The 15,099-nt window shown below is 54.6% G+C and overlaps 1 protein-coding gene and 1 pseudogene across 1 annotated transcript; one reads left to right on the top strand and one right to left on the bottom strand.

Annotated features, from left to right (window-relative positions):
• The window catches only part of LOC143672728 (low-density lipoprotein receptor-related protein 4-like), a 32,253-nt pseudogene extending 31,111 nt beyond the window's left edge, over positions 1 to 1,142 (bottom strand).
• An 11,620-nt stretch (positions 1,143 to 12,762) lies between these two features.
• Positions 12,763 to 14,349, top strand: LOC143672732 (voltage-dependent N-type calcium channel subunit alpha-1B-like). The gene is made up of 3 exons (XM_077147272.1): positions 12,763 to 13,135; positions 13,836 to 14,053; positions 14,239 to 14,349. Exons 1-3 carry the CDS (start codon positions 12,903 to 12,905, stop codon positions 14,244 to 14,246), a joined length of 459 nt encoding a protein of 152 aa, XP_077003387.1. The 5' UTR covers positions 12,763 to 12,902; the 3' UTR covers positions 14,247 to 14,349.
• Positions 14,350 to 15,099: the final 750 nt, after the last annotated feature.

The raw sequence follows: 15,099 nt of genomic DNA, 5'->3' as shown, positions 1-15,099 counted from the left end.
TGGCTGGTTGATAAACCGGAGGCTGGTACATTAAATCATCTGTCAGTTAACTGCACCTGTGGCTGATCACATCTGTTATCAACTAAGATGGGTCCCCACAATGAGATAATCCAATCAGTCAAAGGCTTTTGAGGAATAAAAGAGACTGTCCCTGTTTCTCCAGTCAGCGAGCCTCCCCGTGGAGTTCATTCAGACCCTTCATCAGAGCCACCAGCTTCACAGCCTGCCCTGCATAATTTGGTCTCTTCCATTACCATGGTGGCCTGAGACACCCTTATAAATCTCATATTTACAGATCTCTCCTGTTGGTTCTGTTTCTCTAGGGAACCCTGACTAATGTAAGATGCTTAGCAGGGGTTGGCACACAGCAAATGCTTTTTAATAATGCAACTAATGCATATGGAGTATGCACCAAGTGTCCTGCAAGCACGTCGCTAGGTGCTTTCCTGGTGCACCATCGCTGACCCCTTGCAGCCACCCCTGGAGGTGGTGCTGTGACCTCCACCAGCCCTGCAGAGCTGAGGATACAGGTTACATCTGCAGGGAGGTCACATGGCAGGATGGCTGAGCCAGGCAGGTTGATTGCAGAGCCGCTGCTCTTAACCATTTCATATGTCCTCTCCCACAAATGGTATTGCTATCATGAGAACCTCTAAAACCTTGGTCAAAAAAGCACCAGGCGGTCAGGGTCCTCTTATTACGATTTTCAATTAGCAGATGTGCAGTGCATGTCTCTGTCTGAAGCAGTGGTCACTCTCCTGGATACTGCTCAGGCTGAAGACCAATTTCCTATGCCCTAAGGTAAAGCAGTGAAGCAAGGGAAGTGGGGGGCCCGGGCCTTTTGAACTAGAGCCCTGGGTGCTGAATAGTCCAGGGAAGAATAGGACTTCTGATTATGAGTAACAATGCTTTGCAGGTTCTCTTTAGAGTTCCCACGCCACTTCCGCACACACTTTGCATGCTTGGTCAGTCACTGTGGCCGTCTGAGTGGTCACGTTGGGGCCTAACAGGTAAGGCCCCCTTATCACCAGGTCCAGGGTGAATGGGGAGCCCAATGGGACCCCACAGAGCCTCGGCCAGTCTTCGCGCAGGGCAGTGTCAGATTCTGGGTTTCCAGCAGCCATGGCATTGCTGCCCGCCATCCCACGAGCCGGGACTTGGCTTACAGCCTGTCTGCCTCTCTCCTCCCGCCCATAGGGGGCAGTGATGTGACTTATTCAATGAGGATAAGCAATGAGAGATCACCCTAAACTACACCCAGGCCAATCAAGGGGTAGGTCCATTTACTTCAGCTCCTTGTCGACCCCCACAGACGACGTCTCTCCGGGAAGGGGACGCACAGGTGGCGAGACAAATGGCATTACAGAAGGGGAGGCAGCAAGGAGCCGTAGAGGAATGGACCTGCCTCTTCCAAGACACCTGGAATCTGGAGAGATCTGGGGCCTACAGACGTCACTGCCAGGACAGGGCAGGGCTGTCCCAGGGGCAGGAGGACCAACACCAAGAAGGGTCAGTGGATGGCAACACGAGAGCCCACAGGGAGCCCTTCCCTCACGTGCCTGCCTGGCTCCACCTGGGCCCCGGCTCAGGTGGCAGATCCTCTGAGCCCCAGAGGGTCTGGGTGCATCTCTACGGCAGCACCTGCTCAACACCAGCCTTACTACTCACTCATGAGACCAAAGCTTCTGGCCACTGGGACTGCATGCGATACACCTCTGTATTCATGGAGCACAGCTCGATACGTGGTTTGTGAGGGATCAGCACAAGCTTGTCTGATGGATGAATGAATGATCCATTCCTTCAGAGGCTGTGAGTCAGGGTCAAAGGAAAAAAGAGGTGCAGAAGACCAGAAATCAAAGTAGTTTCCTACCTACCCAAGAGAAAAGGAGGCCTGTCCTTTTTTAAGGTAGCTTTCCAGTCCACCCTGGGTTAGGTTCGCCCTCTTCTCCTGCAGGAGTTCCTTTCACTCGCTGTGGCTTCAGGCTGTGATCCAACATCATCACTTTACTTACTTCTGTCCCACAGTCCCTTTTATTCCTGAGGTCCCTAGAGGCTATGCTCATCTGGGTAGTTTGAGACATCTACCTGGTGACATCTTTTCCTTGTGGGCCCTTCAAAAGGGACCCCATCAGACACGGTGGTACTGGTCCCAGCAAGGTAGGCCCTTCCTTGCCACTCTTAAAAACAAAAACAGAAGGGATAGGTAGAAGGACACAGCAAATGTTGCAAAATGTTAGAAGTTAGTAGATCTTAGGGGTTTAGTAGAAGTTAGGGGTTTAGGGGGCAATATGTGGGTGTTCTCTCTTTGGGTTTTGCATTACTTTTGCAATTGTCCTGTAGGATTTAAATGATTTCAAAATAAAGTTTAATTAAAAAAAAACAAAAAACAAAGAAGTTCTCAAGGGCCAACCTCAAAGTTCTGAGACAGAAGAGCATGACGTTAAGAACATAGAAACAGAACTTCCTGGGTGCAGATCCCCACTCAACCAGCTCCGGGCTGTCTGATCCTGGGCACATTATTTAATCTCTTTATAAAGTAGTTTCTCACTAGGAAATCTGATATAATAAGGAATCGTACCTCACATGGATGCTATGAGAACTAAATTAGTAAATTTACAGAAAAAAGCAATTAGAATAGTGCTGGGCACATATTAAGGTCTTAACAGAAAATGACTCTTGTTATTACCATTATAAGTTACTATTCCCCCCAACTGCCTTTTCTAGCTGTCCCACAATTAAGACCTGCTCTGTCAGGGCCTGGGATGGGTGTCTAGAAACCCCTACTGCATGCCAAGCAGCAGTGCCAGCACCCTGGGCTAGGCTGGCTAGTGTGAGTCACATGGAACGAACAGCCACAGAGGGGAAGTGGGGTTTCTGCAGCAAGAGCCGTGCTTTACTGCCTTTCTCTGGAGGGAATGAGGCAGCCTTTAGCCTCATCTCACGCATCATCGACGAATTCCTAGGGTGCAAGTATGGAAGAGAGAACTCAGAACCTGAAGCATGGAGCAATTCAGCAGCACCTGTGTTACAGGTGGGTGGTTTAAATGCGATCACACATGCGCAGCACAGGGTAAGCAGCTATGAGCACTGACAGCATCATCCTCACTGGGATGTGCCCACTCTCTCAACCCAGAATGCAGCCATGATGCCAGATGCCTCCACAAAGTCCTCAAAATTTTACTTTCCCCACCCAGGAGCTTGTCAGATGATCCCACCAACTGGCAGGGCGTGCACCTGGCTCTGCCCTGCGGGGCTCCAAGCACCGCCCCCACCCCTATGTTTTAACAGCACAGGGCCCACCCGGAGCAGGTGAGGGCCTCTGAGAGGGCCAACCCCACGCCGCTTGGTGGGGCCTTCTGAAGCATGTCTCCACCAAAGAACACCTGGAAGGTAATTAATTCCGTTTGCACAGGGATTCCTGTGAAGAAGAGGCCTGAGAAAGGACAGGGGTGGTTAATCCAAGATGAGACACCCCAGACCTTCTGGGATGACCTGGATTTAAAATATTCTGTCCTGAGAGGTTTTAGGGTTGACAGCTGAGGCTTGGGGGTCAGATGCAGCCTCAGCCACTCCTGAGCTCTGAGCCCCAGTTTCCCATTTGTAAAGCAGGAGCACACAGCACCCACCTCGCAAGGGACTGTGAGAGTGACATATGCCCCCCATGCTGCACACTCATCACCACGCAGGGAGGGCCAAAGCACTCACAAATGCCAACGGCCCCTCACCAATGTTTTTGACCTCATTTTGTGGCCCAGTTTGTGGTGCAAAGATGGTCTCCAGAGCAGATCCTTCTGGGAAGAACAGACGGTCTGGTTTGGGGGCAATGCACTGCAGGGAATTCACCTTTACTGCCTCTCTGATCCAGTCCTGGAAAATCCTTTTCTGAGCTGCCTGGGCTGGGGTAAGTGGAAAGAGGAGCAGGGTGGGCCCCACATTTGCCAGGCTTACAGGCGTCCTGCCCTGGCATCTCCACCCAGGTTCCACAGGGCTGCACCCAACCCAACGGAGGTGCTGTCCCTCGCCCAGGCCGCAGCAGTCGGGCAGGGCCACATCGGGCCTCATGTGAGGCCATACCCCTCAGCCCCGGCCCCACAGGCCTGCCAGGAAGTGGAGCTGCTGAGCTTGGAGAGGTCACTGGAAGCATTTACAGCCTCGCAGCTTCCTTACTCTCACGTGCTAATTAAGTGCCTCCCCCAAACCCTGCTCGGTACCTGCCTGGCCCCACACCCACACCCACACTTGGGAGGGTCCCTCTTCTCCAAAAGGTGCCATGTGGAGCCAGGAGCTCCCCAGCCCCAGTGAACCTCAGGCACGCAATTATGCAGCAGAACCTCTGTGCCCCAGCTGCAGCCAGATGGGAGGTTTGTTCCCAGTCTTTTGTTTCCGGTATTGCTCCCAGCTCTGATCCCCAGTTCTGCAAAGAGGTGAGGGGAGCTCCGGCAGCCAAGTCAGGGCTTGCAGCCAGTCCCAGCCAGGCTGTCCTCAGCTGGGTCTCTAGCAGTGCCCCTCCCTTCTCGGCCAGTCTGAGTGCTGGGGGGGCTTTCACAGTGTTCGGGGAGCACAACGTCAGAGCAGCGTGCAGGCATCCACTCCCGTGAGAGTAAGGAGGGAATGCCTGCCTGCAGGAAAAGAATGAAGTTTGCTTGATGGGTATAAGAGGTGCCTGAGAGCAACGAGGGTGTTTGCTTCCTTCTAAATCAAAAATGCAGGAGAAAAGAAAATGGACTCAAAGGCCCTCTAGGAAGCCAGAGAAGCAGCTCCTTTTAACGGCTGCTCCTGATTATCGGCAGCGTCCCGCAGCTCCCCAAAGTGTCACATTGCTACCGCCAGCTTAAAAGGAAGAAACAAAGAGACAACAGGGGTCAGACTTTGGGCTGGGGGAGAGTCAGGGGCTCACATCAATTATCCCCTGCACACGGACGGGATTTCTGAGCGCAGACGGTGGTCGCGAAGGAAAGGCTCCGCCAGAGCCCGGCTCCGAAATTGGGTCATCGCTACCCAGTAAGCCCCACGCCCTCTGCAGCCAATGGGCTGGACAGCTGGGAATTCCCAACTGTTCAGTTCCATGAGGACTCAGGCTCAAGGAGAGAGGTTACCTGCTGCAGCCAGCTGTGCAGATCATCCTGTTGTTGTTTTACAGGGTAGCTCAGCCAGGAAAGCCCCTCTCACAGCACCTCTCCCACAACTAATGTGGAGGGGACTCCCTGCGCTTGTGGCATGGCTTAACAGACCTCCTTTCAGGAAGTGTGGGCAGGAAGGAGACAGGCTTAGGCTTTAAGTTCTTTTTTGAGGGGGCAGGGAAACAAGACAAGATCTTTTTTATTTTTTTTACATGGGCAGGCACTGGGAATCAAACCCAGGTCCTCTGGCATGGCAGGCGAGCATTCTTGCCTGCTGAGCCATTGTGGCCCAGAACAAGATTTTTAAAAGAAAAGCAAAAACCAACTGGAATAAATGACAAACTTGTCTTAGTACATGACACTACAGTATGAGTATTTACCTGGCTCCCATATTCCAAGACAAGGACCATCTCCAATCCACTTATGCAGTCTTTTCATTTGAAACCTGAATTCTATAGCCTTTTTTTCTCTTAATGCAATTTGATCAAGATATCTTCACATCACTTATGCGATCTTACTAATAAATAGGTAACATTTGTCTAAGCAAAAATGGTAGCCGGCCCGTGCTTGATGGCTTGAACATACTATTATCTCATTTAATAGATAAAGTATTCTTATGTGGTAAGCTATTATTATCTGCATGCCCTTCCTTTCTTCCCCCGCCCCCTCCCCCCCAGCAACAAACAAGAAGAACCCTGGAGTTCAGGGAGATTGATGTTTTACACAGGGTCACCAGGAAGCTTCAAAGCCAGATTCAAACTGAGGTCTGCCTTCTTAATCACTGAGCTGTGTGTGCAGTGATTAGATTTGTGCTGGACAGATGAGTTTGCTGATGAATGAACAAATGAATGGGTGCAGAGCCCAGTTTACCAAATACTTCTGCATATACCAGGGAAATAGAACCTGATCCTGCTGGCTCTAGGCTGGAAGGAGATTGGCAAGCACAGGCATTCATCAGAGCTATTTATAGGGCCTTACTCGTGCTCCTCAGTCAGCCAGTCATCCCTGGGATGCTGAATCCCACTAGGCAGAGAAGAGGAGGAGCACTTCTGTTGCTGAAGATGTGATGGCAGTCCGCACAGAGTCTGGGGCCCAGATGCCCCATGCCCAGGCCAATGTGACAAGGCCCTCGTGTCTAAGGCCCTCAAGGAATGCAGGGAGACCATGGCTGTAAGAGGCCACCAGACCTAGGCACCAAGGGCATTAGACCATCTCATAACTGTGAGACTGCCCAAACGTAAAACACACAAGGCCAGAGGAAATTTTTAGCCAAGAGCTTCTTAAGGAAGACCCTGAAATTCTGTAGTCCCTAGTATTGATCTCCTCAAAGAAGCTGTATAGCCAATCCCTCCTATTTTCCTTCTTGAGGATGAAGATTAGTGGTCAATCTGTAGAAAGGATGAGCAAAGACCTGTAAATCACCCATGTCCTCGGTGACCTCCTATGTTCTCTGACTGCCCAGAAGATGGACATGCCCAATGTGCTCTGCATCAGACATGGCCAGACCTGGTTCCCTTGCAACTGTCATTCTTCATACCATGAGCCAATCCCAAAGATGTTATCTGATATTCCAGAAGGGACAGAAGAGGAAATCCAAAATCAGTGACAAGCCAAGTATCTTTCACAAGTCCAATAACATCAGGGGCAAGGTCACCCTAGCACCATGACAACTGGTCATGACAACCATGACAACAGCTTGATGGACAGGAGACCAGTCTCAGCTCGGCTCTTTTGCACTCATCCTCAGAAACAACCCTTCATCTACCCAAGCACTCTTGAGCAACAGTTCTCATCTCTTCATCTACCTGGAAGTGATCTCCAGGACAAACACACTTTCTTCCACTCTTCAAAAGTAGAGGTAGACTGCCTGTGGCCTCACCTCAACCCTCAAGAAGACGACATTTGTTGCTATTAAGAGCAATCAAAGTTTCCTCCAAAAGCTTTAAGGCTGGGGTATTATGTAAGCTTGGGCCAAACGCTCCAGCGCCAGGAAGAACCAAGGAGCCTAGCAGCATCCAGATGAGCACTTTGAACATCAGTGTCTTGAATTCACTTCTAGCTAAGGTCAGGTCTGCCTAACTGATCTACTCCTTTGCTGAGCACCATGTCTTCTCCCTAAGTCTCTGGAACACAGTGGCAGGAATCCTGGTGGGGTAAGTTTGGGCTGTACTGTTTCCAGGCTCTGTAACTGCTCATTCTCACTGATGAACCAGGATTCTGACCTCACAGCCTACAAGGAGGGCTCAGTACCAAGCTGGGTAAATTTCAAATCTTGACGCCACTGACTATCCTTATGAATTGCACACAGAAAACTTCCTGTGCTTCAAAGTTTAACTCAAAACAAGTTTTCTTAAAAAAGGACCCAAAGGAGTTAAACCACTACCCTCATTCTCACCTCCAGCCTCTGTGTGAATGTATTTTAAAAAATTATTCTTAAGTTTAATTTTTTCCCACTTAATACATACAAGTAGAAATTATAATTTCTCCATGCATCCTAACAGATCGTACTCCACACTCCACTTTGGGGTCTATTAATCTAGTAATCAACCATTTATATCTCTTTTTGTCCCTCCCAAGCCTCTGTCATGAAACGGCTGTCATTCATATGTTGTTGCCATACTGTAGTTCTTGCTTTAATAATTCATCAGGCTTCTGGTGGTGGATTCTTTCTTATTATTTTTTTAATTTTACAGCCCTCCCAGCAATCTTGGTGCAACGCACACTCGGGTGCAAAACCTCAGTGCAGAATTTCCCAGTGGCTGTAGCCCAGCTGCCCCATCTCCACTCCCCCAGCTCCGTCTGATCCTGGTTCTGCAGGGTCTTCTCACACCCTGGTCCGTAACTGCTGGGAAGACCACATCTGCTGGGAAGGAGGTGCGGGCCAGGGACAGCCTCTCAGGGCAGGGTGGACAGTCTTGGCAGCTCTGGAGAAGTACAGTCCTCTTAGTCTGTCTCAGCCCAGAACCTTCCAGCTCCCCCTTCCCAGGGGCACTAAGCGACAATCCCCTCCCTGGCTTTGTTGGTATCTGTATTAGACCTTCCCCCCACCCCCCAGGTCCCCTGCCATTTCCCTAGATATTTCTCAAAACTTCCTCCAGGGGGCCGAGTTGGAAAGTTCCATCCCCTCCCGGCAGCCAAGGAGGGACACCCTCCCCCACAAAAAGCATAGCTGTCCCTTTAAGAGGCCCATGTGTTGGGAAGAGCAGCTACATTCCTACCCCAGGAGGGCTGCTGTCCCGACACGCCACACAGGCTACAAATAACCTTCTAGGGGGGAGCAGGCTGGGGAGGACGCGGGAGGAACGAGGGGCGGCCAGGCTGGAGTCCTCGGAGACGAGGCAGCGCGGAGAGCTCGGTCGCGCTAGAGAAGACGTGGAAAAGGCCATTTAAATCCACGGGTGCTTAAATAACCGACAGGACCTCTGTTTTGGATTTGGGGTGTAAACCGATCTTTAACACAAGTGCCCAGGCATCTCCGCAACCTGCCAGGCAAGTTCCGAAATCTGCACTATTTTCACAAGAGCTCCCCGTGTTCTAAAAAGAACCGATGCAAGGCCGGAGTCTATGAACCCCTCCCTCCTTGGGAACCCCACTCCCAGTCGGGTTGGGAGGAGGACGAGCAGATTCGGGAACTCCCAACCCCCCCCCCCACCACTGGATGGCAGTGGAAGGATGGGGATAGGTCTGGGGATCAAAGTTCTTTGATGGCTGCACACAAGAGGGGGTGCACCCGCGGCGGCTGCGGGAAACGGAGCACACCGGAGCCCTCGCCGCGCACAGGCGCCGAGCGGTTCCTAACAAGGAGCAGATGCGGCCGCCGTCCCGCTCCCCGAGGGCCGGGGCCCTCCGCGCCGGGCACAGACGTCCGAGGCTTGCATCGGCCGGGATGCATCGCGGGATCTTTCTAGCAGTTTCTTCCCCGCGTCCCTCCGGTGGCCCTTTCCTACCCCGTCCCGCCCCCGCCCCCCACCTTCCCAGAGGAGGATCCAGGGCAGGCAGCTGATTGGCCGCAGCCGGGAAAGGGAACCCAAAACACCGCTGAGGGGAGATGCTGCGAGCACGCAGTGCCCGAGACCCTCGGCGGAGGGAGGTCTGGGGTCTGGGCGACTGCTCCCGGGGCAGAGGGATCCCGGGCTCAGGTCCTCCGACTGCACACGGGCCCCGCGCCGCAATCCGCCCGAGATCCAACACCCCGGGAAGGAGCACTATTTACGATGTATGGGTCTCGCCGCGACCACCCTTCCTTGCCTCCCTTTCTCTGCACACATGCCCCTGCGCCAAGGACACCCAGACCCTGGCTTCACCCAAAAGAGAAACAGCCCCAACTTCTCCAAGAGCCGCTGGGGAGGGCGAGCAACCCTGCCCAGCTCTGGCCATGGCATTGGGGCAGCCTGGGAGCGCCGAGCCTGGGGCAGGGGTACCGTCCACCTCTGCCCCCTCTTGGCTCCCCTGGCGCCCCTCCCTGGCATGCAGTCTCCGGGCTACAGCTCTGAGCCCGGACAATGGTTCCCCAGCAGCAGCCTGCGCGGCCCACCCCCCGGGAGAGTCATCCTGCCACGATCGGACCCGGCGACAAACTTCCCGGCGGGCGGGTGGCTTACCGTGCGTGCAGAGCAGGGCGCCGAGCAGCAGCGCACCCCAAGTCTGCCGCATGGTGCTGCCCGCGGGGTCCTGGCGGCTCCTGGGCGACCGCGCGGTGGAGGCACCCACGTTCCTGGGGGCCGACCGTCCCGGCTCCCCCGCGGCCCGCGCGCCCCGCGAGTCGCCCTCCAGCCACTGCTGCCTCCAGCGCGGCCCGAGCCGAAGCCGCCCCGGCAGGGGACCGGGAAGGGGTGTCCCTGGCCAGCCGCCCTGCCCCCCGTGCCGCAGCCCCGCCCACCGCCACCGCGCCGGGCCCGCCCCCAGCACCAGCCCGGCCCCTTTCCACCCTCGGTCCCCGCCCCACAGACCCTGGACCCCACCCGCCCGCGCTCCTTCGCGCGCCCAGCTCCTCTTCGGGCCGCCCCCACGCTGCAGCCATCCAGAGCGCCCCCTCTGCCCCGTCCCCATTACCACTGCGCCACTGGCCCTAACTTAGAAAACAGTCCAAGAGGCACTATTTGCCTCACTCTTGCTCCGTGCCAGTGAGGAGAACTCAGGCTGGCACCGGGGGCCTGGCCATGACCCCGGCCCCCACCAGCCCCAGATCCAGAGTGATGCCTCCGAACAAGCAAGGCTTGCAAACGTGGAGTCTGCCAGGTCGGTCATCACTGACCTTGAGCAAGGGCCATAGGGGGCCTGGAGGGCTCGGTACAACCACAGTTCCCACCTGCAGAATTCCCCTTCCCAGCTCTTTTCCTCCTTCTCCCCCTTCTCCTGTTTTCTTTCTTTTTCTTCCTTCTCCTTCTCCCTCTTTTCTTTGCTTTCCTTTTGGGGGGACTGGGCAGCATGGCTCTGGGACTCCTCCCCTTCTCATTTACCCCTTCTCAGAGTGGTTTGTCTGTCCTGTCTCTGACGTCCAGAACTGGCCGGACAGACAGACCCTGCCCTGACCCTGTCATCCAGCCTTGCCAGCCTCTTCATCTACTCTCACTTTCCCATCCTGGTGCCAAAGGAAGGGGCTCCGGGAAGGAGTCCTTGTTTGCAGTCACTCTCCCCAACACCCAGCCTCACCCCGGCACACAGCACACTGCATATAGTTACAACCCTCTTTTCTCAGGGCCCACCACCAGGAGGCAGGTGGGCCAGGCAGCCAGGCTAGCAAAACCTCTCAGGTAAGGACCCACACACTACCCTGCCTGGCCCCCAGACTGGGCTTCTCTGTTCTGTACAGGCTTGTGAGGCACTGCCCTCCGACATAGTCTCCCACACCCCTGCGGCCCAGACTTCTCTAAGAAAGGGCCAGGGTTGGTACTTATTAGCCTCGGAGGGGTCGACTGGAGGCCCAGCTCGTCCCAGCCCTCTGCAGGTCACCTGTGGCCTCCTTGGGCTGTGGCTCTGCCTTGTTGACCGGTGTGGCCAGGCCGGGCTAGACCACACATCTCCGTCAGGTAGGTGTCTTCCCTTTCGCCTGAACCCGGCTCCATGACTGCCTCACTGAGGGGCCCTGAGCACATATCCCCTCTGTAGGCTCAGTCCTCTGCTCTGTAAAATGGGGACAGCAGTAGTGCCTGAGGCTCAGGTTTGCTGCGAGGGTTGTGTGAAGGGAGGTGCAGGGAGCTGAGACCTGTGTGCCAGTTGGGAGAGTTCCTCACTAGGCTGAAGGCTGTGATGCTGGCCGAAAGGGAGGCGTGGGCTGGGGTCGCCTACCTGGGTGGCTTATTCAATAGGAGCCAAATGCCAAGGGCTTCCCTTGGCTACTGGGGCTGTGGAGGCCACATGGGGTGGGGAAGGGGGTAAGGGCCTTTACTAGCCTGGAAGTGGGGCTGACCCGGTGTTGCTGGCTCTATGTGGGTCAAAGAAAGGGGACATCGGTGGCCAAGAGGGGCACATCCATGTCCCTATCCCTGCCCCAGTCCCAACTCTGGGCTCCTGAAAGTGGTGGCTGCCAGGCAGTGCTGAGTGCCCTGGTACACCACGTACCTCGCGTCAGTTCCACTGGGACTGGCTGTCCCGGCTTCCTTCACATTAGGACGTATCTCTCCTCTGATCCCCTCACAAATGCCTTCTTGCTTCTGGCTTGTGGCTTTTTTCCTGGGGGGGGGGATATGGGGGAGTGCCTTTTGGAGAAATGGCTGCGTCTTTGGGCCTTTCCACTCACGTCCCCCTGGCAGGCTGGGTAAGTGTTGCTGCCTCCTGCCTCTCCATCATTCTGCTCCATTTGAATGGTGCTTTCCCTCCTTCCCCCTTTTTGTCTTTTCTGGGCTGAGGGTGCAAGTCCTGGAAGCCAGTCTGTGCCATCTTGCTGGTGCCTGCTATCCCCACAGCCTGCACCCACCGAGGCAGGCAGTCAGTCTGGGGGGTGGTGAGGGACTCCACGAAGGGAGTTTGGAAGCCGGTTCCCCAGAGCTCTGGGTGGGCCTCTCTAGATCTTCCTCTGCCTCGACTCTGAGGAGGGGGTCTTGAGCGCTCCTGCTGCCCCTTCTCCCTCCTTCCCTGGCACCACCCTCCATCCATTGTTGTGTGTCCATCTGTGGCTTTCTGTATGCTAGGCAGAGTGGCGGGGCAGCCGGCAGGCACAGGTGCCCGTCGCTCACCCGTCATCCTCCCAACAGCTGGCAGCAGAACTCGGCCAAGGCGCACTCTGTGGGGGAACAGCGCGCCAGCCAGCTACGGCTGCAGAACATGCGCGCCAGCTGCGAGGCCTCTACAGCGAGCTGGACCCTGAGGAGCGGCTGCTCTTGGCCACCACGCTCCACCTGCGGCCCGACATGAAGACCCACCTAGACCGGCCCCTGCTGGTGGAGCCGGTCCGCGACAGCCCGCGCGCTCCCACGGGGGGCATGGCCCGGCCTGGTGCCAATGGCTCCGACACTGCTGAGCCCGCCCGGCCGCCGTGCACCCCGGCAGACCCGCCCCGCAGGCACCACCGCCACCACGACTAGGACAAGGCCCCGACCCCCGCGGCGGGGGAGCAGGAGCGGAGCGAAGGCCCCAGGACGGAGGGCGGGGAGCCAGGTGTCCGGGAGGAGAGGCCTCGGCCGCGCCACAGCCACAGCAAGGAGGCCGAGGGCTCCTGCAACAGCAGGGGTGAGCGCGCGCGTGGCTCGGGACCGGGCCTGGAGGGAGGCCGGCGCCATCACTGTAGGGGCTCTCGGGAGCAAGCGCCTGAAAAGGAGCCGCAGCGCCACCACACCCACCGGCATGCGCCCGAGCGGGGCGAGGATGTCCCCGGTGTCGGGGCCAAGGCTGAGCAATGGGCGCGGCACCGCGGCGGCTCGCGGGCGGGCACCAGGGAGCGCCGAGGAGCCTGCGTGGCGGCACCGGCCGCGGCACAAGGCGTTGTCTGCACATGACTCCTTGGAGAAGGAGGTCACGGAGAAGGAAGGTGAGGCTCTGGGCAAGGAGCAGGACGCCAGCCGGAACCATCAGCCCAGGTGAGCCCCTGGGCCCACAGGGGCAAGTCAGAGAGACAGTGGGGCAGCTCGGGTGTGGGGTGGAGATCTACAGGCAGCTCGCCCTATCCCTTGCGGTGGTCCGCGGGTACCTTTCAGGGCTAAGGTATGGAGCTTGGCAGAAGGGTCTGATCATTGCAAGGAGCCTGGGAGGAAAAGAGGGCTTGTGGAGAGATTGTTGGGACTGGCTTGGGAGGCCCTGACTTGTGAATGGTAGGAGAAGAGAATAGAGTGGCCAGGGAGAAGAGAAATTGAGGGAACATTGTGGAGAAGGGAGCGGTGGGAAAGAAGTAGTCTGAGGGAGGCAGCCCCAGTGGGCTGGTCCTGTCTGTGAGCACTTTGGGTCAAGGAGGCCTGGCTAAGCCAGCCGTCCTTATAAGCCCTATACACAGCTGGGAGGTCAGTGCAAGTCCTAACCTGTGCTTTAGGAAGCATCAAACTCTAGGCCTCTTCATCCTGCAGACGGCTTTGCTGCTTACATGTGTGATGATGCTGCTCTTGCTACCTTCCACACGCAAAGGCACAGAAGTGCACAGATGATAAGAATTTTATGAAATGCTAGAGGAGTAGAGGAGGTGGTCAGTGTTTTCTCAGTCTGGGTAGGGGACTAAGGAGCTGGGTTTGCAGACTGAACAGGAGTCTGGGGCAGTGTCAGACCCTGGGATGTCATTCTTTGTTGCAGGGAGCCGCACTGCGACGTGGAGGCCAGTCGGAAGATGGGTGTGGGCCCTGTGCATGCACTGCCCAGCACCTCTCTCCAGAAGGTGATGGAGCAGCCGGAGGATGCTGACAATCAACAAAATGTCTCTCGGATGAGCAGCCAGCCCTCGGACCCGAGTACTACTGCGCACACCACAGTGATGCTGACAGGCCATCCTGGAGAGAGCACGGTTGTCCCCAGTGAGTGTCTCCCTGCTCCAGCAGGGCCCCCATCCTCCTGCATCAGCAGCTGCCTGGGCACCCAGTGAACCGATGTGGTCACTCCCATCTGGAGAGAAAGGCCTTTGCTGTCAATGCCTGTCCCTCTGTCCCTTGCTTCCAGGTGCCCAGAAGTAACTCAGGTTCTGTTCTTCTCTTCCCAAAAGATTTGTAGGTTACTGGCTAAGTGCCAGGTGCATGGTGAGGTGCTGGGGGACCAGCAGGAGGGAACAGTGCATGCCAGGTGGGTGTCCAGTCTAGCTGAAGATGCACCACAATCATAGGTCTTTAGAGTTGTGCTCTAGAGTTACAAGGTTGTCTAAAGTTGTAAAAAAAACATTTTTCCTTCCCAAATAATTTTTTTTTATTAGAGAACTTGGCAGTATTCAGAAAGATTATGGAGAAAATGCTGAGTTCCCATATACTCACCCATATTTTTAAAAAATTATTGATTAATCTTTACACACAGACATTCCATACATAGTGTATAGTCAGTGGCTCACAATGTCATCACATCATCACCATGATCATTTTTTAGAGCATTTGCATCAGTCCAGAGAAAGAAAGAAAAAGAAAAATGAAAAAACTCATACATACCATACACCTTATCCCTCCCTCTCATTGACCACCAGTATTTCCATTTACCCAATTTATTTTACCCTTTATCCCCATTATTTATTTATTTTTTCTTTTTATTTTTCCTCACTGCCATTTTTAACATTTTGCATTATTGTAGTACCTTTGTTACAATTGATGAGAAAATATTATCATAATCGCACTATCAAATATAGTTCATAGTTTAACATAGTTCACTGTTTGCATTGTCAGTTTAATGGATTAAAAAAAAATTTATTCTAGTTGCATACATATGACATAAAATTTCTTCTTTAATCACGTACGTAACTCAGTGCTGTTAACTATGTTCACATCATTGTGCTGCCATCATCACCATCTATAATCAAAACTTTCCATCATCCCAAATAAAAATTGTACATTTAGACAAAGTTTTTTTGTTATGAAATAAAAGA

This window comes from Tamandua tetradactyla (genome assembly GCF_023851605.1).
Source record: "Tamandua tetradactyla isolate mTamTet1 chromosome 9 unlocalized genomic scaffold, mTamTet1.pri SUPER_9_unloc_1, whole genome shotgun sequence".
NCBI classification, from domain to species: Eukaryota; Metazoa; Chordata; class Mammalia; order Pilosa; family Myrmecophagidae; genus Tamandua; species Tamandua tetradactyla.
The sequence above is the reverse complement of the archived record's forward strand: the minus strand, read 5'-3'. Positions and strand labels throughout refer to the sequence as shown.

Excerpts from the sequence above, each read along its gene's own strand:
- LOC143672732 (XM_077147272.1), top strand. The coding sequence starts at position 12,903 with ATGCGCCCGAGCGGGGCGAGGATGTCCCCGGTGTCGGGGCCAAGGCTG. Across the intron at positions 13,136-13,835 it reads AGCCGGAACCATCAGCCCAG|GGAGCCGCACTGCGACGTGG; the intron begins GTGAGCCCCTGG and ends TCTTTGTTGCAG.